At 32.6% G+C, this 19,391-nt stretch overlaps 2 protein-coding genes across 2 annotated transcripts; both read right to left on the reverse strand.

Moving 5' to 3' along the window:
- Positions 1–1,729: 1,729 nt before the first annotated feature.
- LOC130666039 (uncharacterized) lies at positions 1,730–2,209 on the reverse strand. Its single transcript, XM_057466687.1, has one exon. The coding sequence runs from the start codon at positions 2,096–2,098 to the stop codon at positions 1,730–1,732; it is 369 nt and encodes a 122-aa protein (XP_057322670.1). The 5' UTR covers positions 2,099–2,209.
- An 8,740-nt stretch (positions 2,210–10,949) lies between these two features.
- On the reverse strand, positions 10,950–17,463 carry LOC130664936 (uncharacterized). The gene is made up of 3 exons (XM_057465137.1): positions 13,727–17,463; positions 13,520–13,606; positions 10,950–13,285 (listed from the first exon to the last, which is right to left on the reverse strand). Exons 1-3 carry the CDS (start codon positions 13,965–13,967, stop codon positions 12,087–12,089), a joined length of 1,527 nt encoding a protein of 508 aa, XP_057321120.1. The 5' UTR covers positions 13,968–17,463; the 3' UTR covers positions 10,950–12,086.
- Between the last annotated feature and the right edge of the window lie 1,928 nt (positions 17,464–19,391).

Genomic DNA, 19,391 nt, shown 5'->3' on the forward strand with positions numbered 1-19,391 from the left:
CTTGAAAAAGGCGGTAATTCAATCCTGTTAGTATACTAATAAGCAATTTTTTTTAAACGAATAGTAATTAGTCGTTACTGCATTTTTCAAAATGGATCTACTTGCTTTTACTCAAGAACAGAATATCAATAATTGCTTCACTACTACCTCACACATCAATGACTTTTTTTTGTGTATGGCTCAACTCTTACCGGACCTCAGGACGAAATAATCAACGGGTAAGATAATTTCAAAATAACTAATGCATGTATGCGCCTTTTGTATGAGTTCATCGGTTTTTCCTACAGATGAAATCCATCGACATACAGTGCGCTAAGTAGTAAACATTTTATTATGATCTTCTAGACAAACATATGGTCTGAAATTTATGACCACGTTCCACTATTCCATTAAGTGAAAAACTTGATGGATTCTTAAACTGGCAAAGATTGGAAAATCATTATTGTTTTCACCTAAAGTGGATCAGCTGCCAAAAATAAGGTAATTGTGTGGAATCAAAGCTCACCACATTTATAAAAGTTCCGGGTGCTTACACCTCAAAGATCTATGATTAAACTTTTTCCACGTGTTCTGCTACACGGCGGAAAGAATTTTCTGAATGTGTCTATGTCTGTAACACTAGATATTTATCCGAACCTTGTAACTAAGATGTGCAATCTTGATAAAAATAACATAAGATCATACAAATTTTCAAAAATAAATATTTTCTAATATATATATGTAATTTTATATAATACCGCAAGAAGGACGGTGGCGATAGAAAGGTCTAACTAAGAGCTACAAAGATTGCTGAACTCTTGTAATAGTGAAAAATTGGCATATTTCTGTTATTTCAATGCTTGAACGGTGTACAACAGCTCACCTAACATTTTGTTGCAAGTAGTTCGGACGGTATCCGCCTCCCCTTGCTAGTATAGTGTTTAGCTGAAGCCCACAACACTGTTTTACGCCAGCGCGTACTACTAAGAGATGTAGTCTAAGGCAAGAGTGCGTTAACATAGCCTTACTGACGAGTCCGTTAACGCACTCAGGACGAAACTACATGCATTATGGCACATGGGCATATACTTTGAATTTTGGTGGTTGACTTAAGAGTTAATGCATAGAATAATAAGAGAACTATATCATTTGGTGCAGTGTAGCACGGAACTGAAAAATAACTAACAATATTGCGAAATCAAGCATAACCATACCTTGGTATACACTTAACTCATTGTGGCTTAAATAACATCTAATTAAGCACATGTATCTTCAATCCGCCGAAAAATAATGGTGGTTGAAATTGGTTATAAAGCAATATGTCTAGATTTGAGTTTTTGGCATTTGAAGCATGGGTGAGCCCTTATTCTAAACAATTACCAAAAAAAATAATAATAACTACGAGGCCCGGGTTTGATTAGATTCGTCGATTTCTGAAGAATTAGATTGGGAACCTATCGGATAACTTACGACGTCTTTAAATCAGTCGGAAAAGACACTGCGGGTTAGCAACCGTACAGTAGATAACTATTACTCATCCGTAAGTGATTTATCTATGATCTACTAAAGCTCCGTTATATGATTTGTAACATTTAGGTTCAGTATGGTTTTCGAGAAAACTAATGGATGAATAAAATTTGAGTACTTATGTACTCATTTTGATACGGAGTTACGTTCAATGATAAAAGGACTTAATTATCTCTATAGAAAAGTTAACTAATTATAAACTACTGAAATAAAGAATGATGGATTAGTTTTTGCGGGAGCGCTTAGCGATGTACTGTTGAAGTACTTCAGCTGCTTCGCTGAAATGCGGGCGTAGCTGGTTAGATAGTTGGTTCTCCGTTGTAACTGGTGACACTAATGTCGGATAAGATGATGCTCGGGTCATAGGCTGACTTGGGTAGGGAAAAACGTTTTGACTTGCAGAAGCTGGGGTTTGTCGGTCATTGCCGACTGCACAGTAAATGGTAACGGATGATCCGTAACTTTTTGCGGAAAGTATTGAGGAATACGAGTGATGTAAATCACAGTACGCCCTCTTGGTTGGGCTGATCTTGTTATGAAGATTCGAATTTTCTGATACCGCTCGAGACATTGATTTTTCATTATCAGCCATTGTTAATTATTTCTATCGGTTTTCTGTTTGACAGCTTTATTTATCTGTAAAAAGAGAGTTTTTATTCAAATCGGCTAAGCATATAATCCTATTCTGTTTTACAGTAGAATCTTTCTATATTTGACTTATCCATCAAGGATCTTTCTTTTTATTTGACTCGTCCTTTCGCCCCATTACAGCAACATCATTGTCTCTCATGCGCAAGTCTGCGCGGCGATATGCGCAGTGTGCAAAAACAGTTTCTATGATATTATTTGTATATAACCTCAATTAATAAATAGAATATTGTATTGTGCAATAAAAAATGTCACATAATTCAGAAAATTGTAAAGTAAGTTTAAATATTATATATCTTTAAAGTAAGTGATTAAAATTTATTAGATTAGTGGAACTTTATATTTGTATTCATAGTCCAAGTACATTCAAATCTACCGGCTACTAAGTTTTTTTTTATTGGCCGAACGAAAAGTCGTAGTGGGGGACAGGATTGTCAAATATAGAGAGAGAATTTAGTCAAATACAGAGAGCGGTCAAATATAGAGAGATTCTACTGTACTGTGAAAAATAAAAACTGAATCCGTGACCTTGGTTTAATATTAAAGAAACAGAAAATTCTAGATAAGTCAGTTAGACATATCGCTATAAGACAAGATGAACAAGAAGATTTTTCAACTTCGAAACGAGAATAGAATGAGGCTGTCATCATTAACTGACTCTTTGCTACTTCGTCTAATTGATTCTACTAGAAACAGCGGAAAGGTCCATTCTACATTAAATCATAACATTAACACATTAAACTGTTTATAAAATAAAAGAACTGAAAACTCACCGCTTCAACTGCTGCTTCGTTGTAAAAATAGTTGAGAAAAAAGTAAACACTATTTATCTATTTTAAAAGTATTTGCTAGCCCGGTGGCACCCCAAGACAATGTTCTATAATGCCAGTCGTACTCAGACTAAATCGTCTCATAACTATCATGCTAGAACTTATAGCATTTTGATAACGAATTCTAATTCAAAATAAATGAGTTCAAGTACTGTCTGAGATTTTGTTTAATAACGCGTACTGACGTCTTTCTATCCTAATAATTCTTGTCATCTATACGGGTCATTGGAACGTGTAAACACGGGTAGTGAATCTAGAAAAAATCTATTACTGAAACTACCGGAGAAATTCTAAATAAAGAAATACCGTGCATTCATGAGTGTTTTTTCTCAACAGCTATTTTAACACCTACATAGCATTCCAAAGTGGTCATAAAAAAAGTTGGAAAATCCAAACGAGCATACCTCGAACACTTACGTTAAAATAAAGATATAGTTTATCATCTACTTTATTTTGGTATCACTTTGCTATGGAAAACTTTCTGTTCAAATTGCGTTCATCTTGTGGCGGTAGATTGTTGCTAACTTTCTGGGAAAGTTGATAAAAACTTGTAGTCAACAGTTACAAAGTGTAAAGTTGATCGCAACTAATTGACACCAACTTTCCGATCAAAAACTCGGGATATCAGAGTATGCGCAGATAGCTAAACTTTTTCTGTAACTAAGTTGCAAAGAAACAGTTCTGGTCCATGTGCCGTCAAGTTGACGGTGACACCTGACTATCTAACTACTGGCTGGAAGCTGGCTTCAACTTCTACAGGACGTTGACGGCAATGTGTGGTCTCAATGTGAAAGCAACAACAGAAAAAATTTTAACGAAGTTACTTGCATTGCATTAAAGAACAACAATTCTTCAGAAAGAAAGTAACCGAACAGTTACCATCAATTGTTACGCACGTCAATGATGTGCCGGAATGTGGCCGTTGTAGGCAGGACATTTTCGGTGCTTTCGCCTTGATCTGTACTTAAAAGTATAAATATCTACGGAACCTAATGAATATTGACAAAACAATTACTTTGCTTATTTCTCTATTATCTTGAATGGTAGCCAATTGACATTATTAGCGGTCACACATGTACGAATGATAAATTGCAGACAGTGAACTCATCATTGAACTTGACCCGAATGGGACATCAATCTTCTATGATAGTGTTCAATCATGTTTATAAACTAGAGCGCCAACATAACAATAAGTGTAAATTGGTTGCTTCGTTGCTTATCTTACAAAACAGTTGATTTAATAGTTCCGCATAATGAAATTAGTATTGCATAATTGATGGGCAAATGTTATCTACTTATAATAGGTTAGTCACTAATTGAGTTGCTACAGTTAGTAGGTTCATTGCTACTTCTCGAAATAAACAATTTTGTTGTTGATAAGATTAAACATTAAAAGGGACTACAGATTAGTGTTAAAGCTTACGCAGATAGTTTTCAATAGTTTGAGGAAGGCTTCGTAAGTTTTTTTTCGTTTCTGTGATAGAATATGGTAATATGGGCTTAAGTGTCACCTTATCTGCATTTATTGAAAGAGTGATTAGGGTTATCGCAGAAGTTTAGCAAACTATACAAAAAACCAGCTAATACAGTCCATACTCTAGTGAGCCCCTAATTACAAGTGAGATTTGAAAAGCTTGAGATTTTTGTCGGCTCAAAATATCAGGTTCAATAAAATTGCAAAATCATAGGGTATTTATTTGTTAAGAGCTTACAGACGAAACCAATTGTGATCGAATGAACTGCAAATCACAAGTTGAATATTTATGGGTTTGCTTTTCCATAAACTCTCGGTTTATTTCTCTCCATACCATTATAGCTTCTTCTTCTGATTGCTTGGTATCCAGTTTTTTCGTTAAAAGCAAGCCCGCTTTGTATGAATCTGTAAGAAGCACTTTTTTCTAAATTCACCAGATCAAAGATTGCAGGGATCGAAATTTTTTATGTTCCTATTTAAAAATAGGTACTTACCTACCGCACGTACGATCGTAGCTAGATAATTGAACCACTTTCTTAGTGGTGGATCGCAGTTCACACTGCCACCGAATGACGACGGTAATTGCTTCTCTGTCGGGTAGGGGACTGTTACATTATTGGAATTATTGACTTTGACCCATGAGGTTAGTACGCATTTGAATGGAGTTTTACAGGGTTATGATGCCCTAGTCAGCTTAACAAATGTGAACTTTTTTTTGTCTAATCGTTACTTTTAATCACACGGTCTTTTATACAACACGGTCAAAAATAAAACCGTGAAATATTAAATTAAATTCGGTAATAATCTTAAACGTACATAGGCATTTAAGTCAACTAAGATAAAAAAAAAAAAACAATGCCAAGGGTTATCTTGATTGCATTGGAACAAATTAAAATTGTTTTTCGAAAACAGATACCACGTGCTCTGGGCATGCAAATCGTAAAAATGTAATTACTAGCATAACAAATTTGTTTATCCTACGCAATTGTTATTTTATGATAATATGCCGAAAACGTGATACAAAAGTGGGTTCAAAGTAGAGGTAGTCAACACCCGATAACTAAATGTTAAGTTAGGTCCGAAATTAGATAAAATTTCATTATGTAATAAGCTAACTCTCTAGCGCTTGAGCTTGAAACCCGATTCCATGTTCAGGTGGGTCGTTGTGAAACTAGAGTGCGTGTGTTGCACCTGCGACAAGGGCATATTGTAGAAAAAACATGATTTTTTTCTTTCAACATTCAACAGCGATGCAAAAAATCCTAACTACGGCACTGTTATTGTCTTCAATGTAAGGTTAAAATTAGTGGAAGGGGACACACAGTACCGAGTACCGCTACTACTCACACATTTTACCTATACGATTCTACGACTTCCAAGCACCAAAGGGTCATCAATACACTTATTTTCAATACCTATATTATAGATAATTCCATATGAACTAGAAAATTTCTATTTGGCGATCAGCACTAGTCGCAAAAAGGAGCATTTCTATGAGATTCTCATAGTCACTTTTCCAAATGGTACCAGGAACGAACGTCAACTTGAAATTTTCTAAATTATATCAAGTATGCAAGATAATAAAAGATTGTTTTGTAGATACTGTTTCATACACTTTTTTTTGCGGGTGACGTCATCATTGATAATACCATAGCCTGAAACTTTGTTCAGTATTTATGTTCATTATTGAAAAAGCTATTAGATTTTTTAATTAATAACATAGTAAATTATTCTGATTGTCATGAGTACATTATTATTTAATGTCATCGTTAGTATATTAGATGTGTTTTATCGCCTCCTATACAATGGTATAAATATAAAGTTAGTGGTATTACTCATGTACGATAGAACATTATTGAGTTGACTCGATTGTGATCAAATCACGTGTAATATTTTGTCATGTTTTATTAATTCCAACGTAGGCAGATATATATATATATATATATATATATATATATATATATATATATATATATATATATATATACCGCCCTGTATTTAACTAATAAAAGTGATAAAAATTAAAAAAAAATTTCTCACGGATTTATCAGGATCATAATTAGAATTTAAGTGAATAGTTGATTAAGTGAATAAAAAAAAAAATTATTGATGATTAGTTTATACAACACAGTATTATGTTCATTAAAAGACACACGACTCATCACTAAAATGTATTTGCATGTACATTAGTAACTATCATCACTTAGTTATGTTTAATTTTTAATTCTTCTATGACAATATGACTTGGAATACTTTTTGTCGTCTAAAAATAATCACATAAGCTTTTATATTTATGAATCAATAATGGACCAATGATCATTAAATACTCGAACAAGTCATCATATGAGGTCTTATTTAATTCAACCTATCCTGTAGACTTATTATTTGTTAATATGGATACACTGTAAAAAAACCCGGCGTCAATCCACACTTTCTCTGTGCTACGGTTGTGGTTTTTAAATTTAACCCCGAAATTAGTGTTAAAATAAGTGGATTTGAGCTCCGCTTTCATTACAGTGTACGTTCAGTGACACAAATAAGTAAACGTTTTGAATCCCTAGTTCTTATACTTTTTTCAAATGATTCAAACTTGCGAAGTGCCAGCGTTTTTATAATTTTTTTATTGCGACCGTTATGAATCTCAACATGACAATGGAACTCATAAAATTTGATGATCATGAAAATCTTTTAACACTTTTCTATTTTCGTATTTTTCCAGAAATACTATCACTAAAAATATAATGTACGCGGAAAGAAAATTCCACTAAAATGTATGATGTTAACATTGCGATCGTGGACTACACTTTCATTCGCATCAATTTTTAAATGATTTATTTTAAAATTGGCGATGTAGGCTACACTTCCTACTATTTAACATCGTTATTTTAACTAATACTTTTTGCATTAAAAATTGTTTGAAAAATAACAATACGAACATCGTAAAAAAATAAAATAAAATTTACAATTTAAAAACAATATTTATTTTTATATTTATCTTTCTAATTACTATTGAATAAAATAAATATGACAGTGCTCTGTTATAATACGGTGTAAGTTATAAAAATTACCATGTTTCATCGTAATTTTCAAATAGTAACTGCGTCTACCGTAAGAGGCGTTCTCGTTTATATGGATCTTTAAAGCTACCAAGGCTTGTGGGCCCTTCTGTAGCCGAGTGATCCAAGGCATCGATCAGTTCACATTGGAATGGTCTCGTGTTTGAATTCAACACCTGAGCGATTGTTAGCTATACTTTTATTCAAAATTTCTATTAATTCAAATTTTACGATGTTCACATGTTAATTTACACTAAAGAGCTTATGACTTCATGTTATTTGTCTGAAGTATTATTTATAAAATGAAATTTACGATGCTACATCGTCAACATTATGATTTTAAAGGTATAGTCCGCTGCAATGATCAGTAGGAAAAATTACGGTGCTAGCATCGTAAATTTAACTGGAATTTTTTTTTCCGTGAAGGTAACATAGTATGTAGAAGTTAGACAATGAAAAACCAAGCATATGAAAAGCTACGTCATTTTTTACATAATCAACAAATTATGAAATGTTATGACTTGTAAAAAGCTCGGAAGGAATTCCAATACGCAGAATCTATTCCCAAGAAAAAAATGCATGCCTGACCATATATGATCAATCATATATGATCATATATGAAAATTGGCCATGTCTAATCATATGTGATCTTATATGAACATGTATGACTCATATATAAAACATACATGAATCATATATGATCATATCTAATTATCTATGGCCAGATATGAATTTTTTTCCCGGGTTCACATATGAAGGTAATATTCTTGACAAATTTATTGGCAGATTGCATACATTTTTAACAGAAAACGTAGTGATAAAATCCTTATCCAAAAGAATTGGTTTCTATGCAAATTTTGACCCATTCGAGTGATCTTTATGTGTTTGCTTGATGGATGACGTAGTAATTCAATTAGTTATAAAGCAATATTTGAGTTATTACAGTCACATCAACAACGTTGTTATTCAACTCTTATCGACTGCTCATTATAGGCCGGTTGTAAACCACAATTATCACAAATAATACAGAACTTTCCGGTTCTTATCATAAATAATAATTACTGCGCATCGTAATAATTCTTCCATATCAATTCCCTTAATTAACCTTCGTTATCACAGCAGTAACCGGAGATCGTCAGTTCGTTTAGTCACTCTCGAAAATAACAGTCGCGATCTGTGCTGGGCTCTTATCTTCAGAAAACACGTGTTAATGTTCAGTCACAGATGTATAATGTCATCGTTCAGAATTTAAAGAATACACATCATTTTATTTGTTGTTTTTATCTGATACATTATGAAATATCTAAAACTGGGTGACCCCTTTTTACATTTTAGCCAAAAACATCCCAGTCAAATTATATCAAGTAAAATATCTCAGTCTCTAACATCTCAATGTGAAAATATTCAATGATAAAAACGTATTTAGTTTTTATGTCTCGGGTTGATATTTCTCATATGCTTAATCATATTATTATCAAAATTAAATATTACTCTGGTTGGCACTGTGGGTTTAATAATCATGTTGCTGTGACTCATGTTTCTATTTGAAAGTTTATTGAACTCTTGCAAAACGAGCAGACATTGACTGAATGTGAGATTGAGCAATTAATAGCCGGAAATAATAACGACAAAAGAAAACAAATTTATCGGAATTGTGATAGTCACATATATAATATTGTTAAAGAGTACAATAAGCCAAGCGGTGATTTAGAATAAATCTGTGGAATAGCCCATAGTAATGTTGCGTATTAATATACTCCTTTTATAATAATTTGATAAGCTTCATAAAATTCATGATATCTACTCTCTTAAAATGAACCAGTGAAATTCCACTGATTCAACCAGTGAAGTTCACTGGTTTAACCAGTGAAGTTCACTGGTTTAACCCGTGACTAAAAGTTCACTGGTTAAACCAGGGAATTTCACTGGTTGAATCAGTGAACGTCGCGCTCACTGGTTTCAACCAGTGAACTAAAAATATGTAAGCGCGCGAGTACAGCAGCATTCTGTACATGAGTATATTTAAGTGTTTTATTATGTCAATAAATAAGTAATATTTATTGATTGTCTTCATGTAATATTTTAACTAACTTTTATATAACAATAATAAGTATATGACACAATTTTTACAGAGTTTAGAAATAAATAACTTTGGAGTAATTTAAATAGCTTGGAGCTAACCTCAAAAATGAATGACATAATTTTAAAATTGAACAATATAAAAAGCCCATTGAAAATGGAAACAAATTAAATATTTATAAATCTTAATAAATATTATTTATTTTATTACTAAATAATTTTTAATTAAATATAATTGTTCCCTGATTAAAAAAAATGATTAAAAATGATTTTACACGTTAAATGTCCATAAGAGACAGGATTAGAAATGATTTGAAGGATTAAGAAGCATTTAAAATGATTAAAAAACAAATCATTTTAAATACTTTTTAATCATTTTTTTTAATCAGGGTTATTAAGAGTCTTTTTGTTTGACTTCACTTTGTTTATAAATAAACGTTTATAATAAAATAAAATTAATCTAACCTATTGTGTTTATATTTATGTAGTACACCGGCGTATCACTGGTTTAACCAGTGAATTTCACTGGTTCAACCAGTGAGCCAAGCGATCATCTTATTCCACTGGTTGAATCAGTGAATTTTACTGGAGAATCAGTGAAATTTCACTGGTTCATTTTAAGAGAGTATGTGATATAATTATTTCTAACTGATAATTTATTTTTGTATGATCACATATATATGTTAAGCGATTTTAGTTCGGAGATAAATTATAATGAGATGGTTTTGCGGAGATTTTTCTGTCCGAGACGTCATTTCTGAGACTAAATGGAAGGGATCCCTACAACTGGTACACGGAGAAAAATGTTGGCTCGAAACCTAGCAATTTTTATTATGCTGTCGACTGAATTCGAAACATGAAGGGAAGCATTCCAAAAATGATTGTGCTCATACGAAAAATTATCACAACACTTACTACGTGCGAGCAACTTATCGGAAAGCTATCATAACAGTTACTTTCATACATTATTGGCAGGGTACGGAGTATTGGGTGGGGACAATCGAATCGATTGTAAAGCCTGCAGTGAACGAAATACGCGTTAAATCGCACTTGTCTTGTGATAGTTGAATGAAAGCAATGTTTAAAAATAAGAACAAGTAGTTGTTAATTGCAAAAATACTGACAGAAACAGCAATGCAAGTTTTATACATTTCCATCCATGATGTTCATCTCTGGCTAAAAATTATTACGGGGAATTTTTTAAATTACAAATTTTTAACACAAAGTATTTTTAATTATTGAGTTTTAAAATTTAAAATTATGAATAATTGAAATCACTTTAATTTCTTTACTTAATGCAAATTAATAATTTTAACTTTGAAAAAAATATAATTATAATTATTTTAACTCATTTTTTATTATGACTATTATTGTTGTGATTATTATTATTACAAGCTAACCTTATGTCGTTCAAAATAATATTTATTTTGTATTTATTAAAATTTTTTATACTTATTTTTTTCGGTACAATCTACTCTATATTTTTCCACCTTTCAAATGTGGTATCACACATATATTTCGCAATCTTTGAAAATTTTATATTAGAGCATAATAATTTTTTATAAGAGCATAATGAATTTTTTGATGATTCACTTCCTGTTTCACGTTTGATCGACAGCATAATAAAAATTAGTAGGTTTTCAACCAACATTTTTTTCCGTGTACTGTAGTCGCCAATCGAAAATCATAACGTGGGTCGGGGATTTTTGGATTCAACGCAATATGAGAACGATCGAATAATCGAATTTACCACAAACGTGGTAATGTAATTGGAACAGGAAAATGTAATACAAATAATGAGAAATAGTTTATTGACTGGAGCAGTAAATGAAACACAAACATAGCAACAATAGGAGGAAAAATTTTGATTTAATTATTCACTTAATTCTAAGATAATAAAAAAAAGTACAAGACACGTAAATCTTTACACAATAATAACAACTGCGTATAATGACGAAATAGTTATTCATATAGGAGACTTGACACAATTGTCCATCACTCAGGTATCATAAGGTAGATAATCTCATTTTCTATTCTGTATGAATTTATAGCAGTTAATCTTCATATGGGAGGATACATTATCTATTGTTGAGTATGACGTAATGGAAATGAAGCGGATGAATGGAGCAGTGACCTCAGTTTAAGTGATGAGGAATACAATATTTTTAACTCGAACAATGGATTTGTGAATATTAATTTGTACTTGGTCGGGATTCGGGGATTTTTGAATTCAAAGAAGTATGATGATATCATTTTATTTAATTAACCACAAACAGGATATAGTGGTTTCAGAAAAGGCAGATGTAAAGAGGAAAATTGAAATCAGAACGTATTAATTATATTCATAGAATTCATGCGGGTAAATATATATGACAAGACTAGAAATAATAGTTTAATGATACAAACTAGTTCTTCGTAAATAAGTACACTTAAAACTAATACCTGTAATTGTATAGATACTACAAATAGTAACTGCGTGTTATAAAAAAGTAACTATCCGTATTTGAATCTGAACTCCTGCATTTTATTACGTAGACTGTTTTGAATCGATGAAGTATCTACAGTTATCCAATCTTTTGCACGGCCGTACTCTTCAACGTATGACAGCAATACTGTTCTTGCATTTTCATCTAATCCTGGTCTGACAGTTGCGCCGACGATATCGTAAGCTCTAGCTCTTGACCCGGTTAATGAACATACGGACAATGCACTTTTAGTGAAAATTTCGACCAACAACATTCGAGCCAATGATTTGCAATCCTTTGCCAATCTTTTGCAATTACTCAGCGCTACAAAATTGATGTAGACGTTGGTATGGGGCATGAGTTCGACAACTCCCGGAACCAATCGACGATGCTTTAAGGTCCATCTTGAGTCATTTTTATCGTAATCTCGAGGTAAAACGAATTTGCGCTTCTGAGAACGTCTTTTCTTAGGAACTTCATTCATATTAACATCAAGATGATTCTCGTATTCTTCTTGCTGTTGCTGTTGTTTACTTTGGTTCTTTTCGGATATCTTCTCAATTTCCACTGTAGTGTTTGTTGATAGAGATGTGGTCGGATTATCGCTGTTTGAACTACGGCTATCAGCGATTAACTGTTTTACATCTCTCAGTGCTTCTGCATTATTTACTATCACTCTCCGTAAGTTATCTACCACTAAGAGTGAGTTAGCAAACATTTTATGTTGGTTTCGTATGACTGTGAAGAGTTCCGTCAAAAATGTGGAGTCAATTAGTAGTTTAGTATTCGACAATGAATTTGTTAAATTCGGAAAGTTCTGAATAACAGATGGTCGCTCCTGGTCACTGTTTTCAACGTGCTCTATATCTTCAACAGAACTTCTGTCGTCAGATTCTTCCATAGATATTTCGGATGAACACGAATTTTGCATCGGAAAATCCTCTCGAGTTGGTGAAGGTTGATGTTCACTCAAGCATCCGAATGCTTGACTCGGCTGTTCTGCGCCGTTGCTAACAGATTCAGTTAGCTTAACTACTTTTGACCGTTTCAACGCAGGTTCTGTGTCTGAAGTGGGCAGTGCCGTTCGCTTCGGTCGTTTTGTTTCCGATTTGTCATCATTCATCGAGGTTACAACTAAATCTACAGGTTTGTCAATCTCATGATTCAACTTCGAGTTTCGTGTGGGTCTTCGTGTTTTTTTCTCCACTGGTGCTGTTAATTCTCGATCTAAAACGGAAAATTATTATCACTATCTCACATATCGCGCAGAAAAGACATTCAAACCTTCTTTCTTGTATGCTGCTAATGTTTATTTTGACAGTGAATTTATATTTATGACCTATTGAAAACACTATTCAAAACATCCATGTAGGAACTGCTATTTTTACAAAGTACTATGAAATCGAATAAAAATCGTTGTAATAGTGAACTCAAACATAGATTATAGTCTACAATATATACCTTTATTCTTCATATTCGAACTTTTGTATTCATAATACACATCATTCACCTTTTCGTTGATGAAAATTTCCGCGTCTTCGTACACATCTGCAAACGAAAATATTATTTTATTTCAATCGCACTTTCCGATAAAACATTTGTCACACTCAATTTTGCTACACTGTATCTGAATCAAAACACTCAAAGTAATTATAGAAAAATTCTTACCAGTGCTATATTTCACAACAGACAGATATAATTTCCAATCGTCTGAACGTTTTTGCCTCCTTTTAACACGCTTTGCTGTATCCGATGGATTTTCAACAGGATATGCTACAATTACTTTTTGATCTATTTTTCTTCGTAACACTATCCACGTCGACGGAACGCATACATACTCATCAATACCTTTGTAAGGTAATTCCAAAAATTGTACCACATGATACTTAAATGTTTCAGTGCACTTCATCTGAAACGAAAAGAAACAAAACTAAAATCACATATTTCGCGCCAGTTATCGACTCAAATAGATGATGTCATAATCAGCAACGTACTTTTATTATCACTATATCCGTTGCCCTTGAGAGGCCTGAATTCTAATGGATGGGGAATCATTAATGATATTGTACTAAACTAGGAATCAAATCTTACCTTGAAATCTTCAATATGTTTCTGTCGTTCCAATATTAATGAATTCACAGTTGAAAAAATCAAATATTTTTAGATTTACATGAATAAAATCAGGATGTAATGCAGCTAATATTGAACTTCCGTATACACGCCCTTACGCTCGCAAGTTGAGCGTTGAATAATCGAGCCCTTTAGCGGTCAAGCTTCATTTATAGCCGAGAATATTCGTTATCGCGAGCGAGGGAGACAGCAATATTTCCTCTACAGTTTCAATCGCCCTACGCAGTTCTTGGAATAGGTTTGGCTTTAATCAGTAAACATACCATGTAATTCTCTGTATTGGATGTTGGTCACGTACGTTTTCATTACCGTTCCATTAATGATGAAGTAATGAAAATGCTTTGTCGGAATAAACTGTTTTTTTCCCGTTTGCCTGTACCGTGAAAAGTACAATGGAGAATAATAACAATACAACTAACCCATATATCGATCTATAGTTTATTTGTGAAATACTAAATTAGACCGTTTGTTTCGAAAGACTTATTAGGACATGAGTTTGAGATTGTGCTAAATATTAGTTTTGACGGAATGCAGAATTCGCATTAAATGTAAAATGCTTCGAGACAATGATGACATGAGCTCAAGCGGAATGAAATAATAAGCTAGCAAATTTGTTGTTTGATTCAATTATTTGTCACCAGCGCTCGGTCAGGATAAATAGATAAGGGACTGCGTTGATAACTAGCTGCTCTACGATTAGCAAACATAGACACGACGTAGTAAAAATTGTTTCGGAAATAAAGAGTTAAAATGTTATTTTTAGGTGTGCAATTTAAATAGATCAGTAATTCATGCTGCGTCACGATGATTTTTAGAAAATTGAACGAATATCATAGACGTTTACGCAGGTATAAAGTACTTAGGAAATGAAATTTACAATAGTACCTTGACTAAAAATTTCAGTTTGTTTTTCATAAGTTCCGAATCAGGCATGTCCAATTCCGAGTTCGCGCTAAATGAGACAACCGTATAAGTCTCGTATCACAGAAATAACGCACGTCCGAAACTCTGCATACTTTGGAAAGCCGAGTTCGGCATGAATTCGAAAACCAAACTCACTCCGAAAAAGCCAAAATCTATTTGTGAAAAATGATTTTACATAGAAATTGGCACTTTTGTCTCTGGCAAATTGGTCATGTATGACTGTAATGATCACACAATTTTGTTAAGCTAAATTAAAAACACAAACACTAATTTTTTTTTTATCATTTAAAATTATTTTTGTGGGGCAGTCATCATCAAATGTGCTAATAATTAAATTTCCGATTGCATTAGAAGTTTTTAATTCAAGGAAAAACGTGAAACTTATCAAGGACCACTGTTGTGGGATTCGAACCCGGGACCTTACGCGCGAAAGACCGAGGCTTTAACAACTACCCTGCACCGCCGATTGTGGCACCCAAGTTTAGTTATGCTATTGAAATATTACTCGGTACCAACCAAAAATTCCAAAGATACACTGAACTTATGCCCTGCCGATAACTTTTCTAATAACAACCAAGCTTGGGAATGTTTTGGTATGTCGAGTTTCGGTTTTCCTTATAAAGACGGAGCTTGGAACGAATTCAGTTTGCAGTATTTCAGAATGCCTCATTCATCCTGAATTGGAATTTTGGTATGCCACATTGAAATTCCACTCGGAACACTATGCAGTCAATACAAACAATAACTTGTCAACAGATCTATTTCCGCTTAGAATGAGAGTATCTGTTAAGCGTCTCTGTTAAGTCTCAATTAAGCGACTATCACTACCACGTAATTTTGAAATTGAAAATTTCTGCCTGGAAGTAACTCCTAGTACCCATATTTTTTTTATGGAGCAATTTATATGAAATTATGCGATACTTGTACTAGGAATGTCCGCAATCGTGAAATTTTCTACATAAGCCTAACAAGCTTTCAATAGTATACTGTGTGAAAAAGGATAACAAGGCGATTTCAGACTCGGGTGAGGTTGGCTGCCCGAGCCGCAGGCAAGGGCTGACATCACCCGCAGTCTGAAATCGTGTTTCATCCTGAATCACATACCATATGTTTCATGATTACCGTCATCTGAACTTCAAGATTCAGTGTCAGCAGCCAGTAAGAAAGAAGTTAATTTCTAGCCGATGATGCGTAGAACTGTTAGAAAATGACAAGTCTGTGATTTACAGTCGCTTATTAGATAGTAAATAAAACAAAAATATTATTTTTACTTATATTTTAGTAATTTTATTTAGTTAATTAAAGCTGTCACTTAAAAAATAAAACGACTAAACTGAAATGACAAGTAAAAAAATGAGAATAATAAGGCTGCAAATGAACACCGGGCAGAAACAATTGTGGATTACGAATTCGCTAGCAGTTGTTTCCAGCATCGGCTTGAAATTAACTTGTTTCGACTAGCTGTAGAGACGCTAAAACTTTAAGTGTCGATGCTGGTATCGTGAAAAAGTATATTAAGACTACTAATTTTGTTAGAGTAATTTTTTCTTAGCACATGATGTCATCGCTTTAAGTACTTCATAATAAAACTTTGTTCAATATTTTTGTTCATTATTCAGAAAGCTACAAGATTTTCACAAGCTGCAAAGAGTTTTATTCAAATTTATCGTTCTCTTGAAGAGCTTGTCAACACAAGCTCGATTTGTCGGCTTTTTTATTTTTATTCCGGTCAATATATATTGTCGCACCTGTCATCATTACAATTTTTATTCATGAACAGAACAATAATAAAATAATTTACAGGCTAAAATATTACGAGGCACAAAATAAATTTTTACATGGCTTAATTTTTTTTTAATGTTCATTCTATCCTTAGTTATATAAAGGGGCAGCATATATATATATATATATATATATATATATATATATATATATATATATATATTCTCCCCTTATATCATAACTAATAAAATACAAAATAATCCGAAAAAATAAAATTATATGAAAATTTCCTTCGTGAGTATGCTAATAAGCTAATTGATCAATCATTTTATGATTGTTCGTTCTGAAGATAACACTGCAAATAGTGTAGTACAAAACTTCTTACGGTACGTGATAATCTATGAAAAATATTATTATGATGTCAGGTTCGACAAAATTATTTCATCATAATCAGTTAACATTTTAAAGATACTGAAAGGAATAATAAATGTTTGTCGATGGTGAATTTTCTAGTGGCAATGAATATGATCGATTAAAGCGTAAATAATTTAATCACTTTATTCAGGTGTAAATCATTTATAATAATTTAATACTTATTAGTGATAGCATAAAATTAATATATATATACTCCCCCTCTATCGTAACTAATAAACACTGAAATAATTTAAACAATTTGACTCACTACTGTGATTTGCAACTGTATGATATCCTATTTTGATGAAAGTCTATAACATCAATTTATAATCGAAAAATCTACTGTTTTATAATGAATAAGAGACGAAGACATTGAAGATCACATGACTACCCTAGTAGCAATTTTGTCAAAGCCTTGTACCAGCCTGGATCAAGATACTTTAAAAAGATTTTCGATCAAGAATTGTACAAGAATTGGTCCAGATTCTTGACCAAGATTATTGGTCAAGACTTGAGCCAGACTGTAGTCAGAATTTGTCAAGAATTTGACCAGAAATCTGGAGCTGTCTATTGCTAAACTTTGGGACTATCCTATATAGAGGTTCTCATTCTACATTAGTTTCATTTATAATACTGTAGTCGAGAAATGAGTTCTCTGGAATAATTAACTCAAAAATTAATAGAGGAAACCTAAAATTAAAAAACGATTATTAAAGAAGAAGCAATTTTGTATTTGTCACAACTTTCGGAATTCTATTCCCATTTTTTATAATTTTAATTACTCATCTTAATCTATTCAAAAACTTCCGAAATATTTTAAGTGCTAGAAAATTCTGAAAATCAATTTTTCTAGGCATTACTACAAACTCAATGCGTAATTTAAAAAAATAACATTTTTAAACTTGTTGACTCAACTATAAATGAGAACCACTGCAATACTATACTTTTTACATTCAAGTGGAAAGTAGGGAAATAGGTGCGCGCTCGTCGTCTTTGCGTTTCTCGCGCAAGTCTATGTCAAAACTCTGGGTCAAGAATCTGGTCAAATTCTGGTCACAGACTGGCCCAAGTCTGCAGCCAGTCTGGATAAAGATTCTTGATCAAGTGTCTTGGTCGAGAATTGTACAATTCTTTACAAAGTGCTTCTTCAAGTATCTTGCCAAAGAATCTTGCCCAATTCCATTGCTACTAGGGTAAGTGACTTGCCGGAGGAAAAAATATATATCCCAGCAGAGCAGTTCATACGATACTTATATATCTTTAGTATTATGCTATTTTTTTATTTTGCCGGCAGATATTCCCGGATATATAATGTTTCGTATGGCATATGTCCTTACACCATTCAAAATTACTGTTTCCTTATCGGTATCATAGTTGATCTTAAATACAATCCACGCATGCGATGAAGAATCATAAAAGCTTTATATTTGTCAATTAATATTGCATTAATAAACTTTAAATGCCATAACATTTCATTAGTTGAGGTCTTATGTGATTCAACTCATTGTATACAAATAATTATTGTTATTATTTATTCATGGCTTGTAAATTTATTCAAACTTACGGCCTTGTTATTTGCCGCCTCTAAGTACTTCTTAGACCTGAATATTCATGATAATTATAACGCCCGCAAAATATGATGATAACAATACCCCATTGTTTCCGAACATTCAATTCTAAAAGACAATTGATTAAATAAGGGGGCATGAATAATTATGCGCGTTTCAAGAATTGAATACATTAAAACTTCTATTATTTTACAAATAATTTATTCCATTAATTATGTACCTTGTTTTTTGAAGATTTTTGAACCGGTTCCAAAAGATAAAACAACTGTTCTATATATGTCATTCCATTTATGCCATGAATTTACGAGTCAAATAAAATTCAGCCGTTGGTATTCATAACATTTAAAATTGGCTAAAAAATAATAATTTTTATTGGCACTTATTAGTTTTTACTATTCACCATCTTCTTTTTTTTTTTAAAGACTGATTTATATTAATATGCGTCTTATAGTTCGGTGGACTAGTTTTACTATCATCTGCTGCGAAATATTTATGATTTCTGTAACGGAACGTTAATGATTAGAACGTTTTATTTTTACAGCTTACTTTCGTGATCGTGATAGACTGTTTCTAAA

Source organism: Microplitis mediator, chromosome 3, assembly GCF_029852145.1.
Source record: "Microplitis mediator isolate UGA2020A chromosome 3, iyMicMedi2.1, whole genome shotgun sequence".
Taxonomy (NCBI): Eukaryota; Metazoa; Arthropoda; class Insecta; order Hymenoptera; family Braconidae; genus Microplitis; species Microplitis mediator.

What these genes read in the sequence shown, in the direction of transcription:
- LOC130666039 (XM_057466687.1), bottom strand. Translation starts at nt 2,098, where the DNA reads ATGGCTGATAATGAAAAATCAATGTCTCGAGCGGTATCAGAAAATTCG.
- LOC130664936 (XM_057465137.1), bottom strand. Translation starts at nt 13,967, where the DNA reads ATGAAGTGCACTGAAACATTTAAGTATCATGTGGTACAATTTTTGGAA. An exon ending in TGTTGTGAAATATAGCACTG is followed by an intron (nt 13,607 to 13,726) that starts GTAAGAATTTTT and finishes TTTCGTTTGCAG; the next exon opens with ATGTGTACGAAGACGCGGAA. An exon ending in TTCGAATATGAAGAATAAAG is followed by an intron (nt 13,286 to 13,519) that starts GTATATATTGTA and finishes TTTCCGTTTTAG; the next exon opens with ATCGAGAATTAACAGCACCA.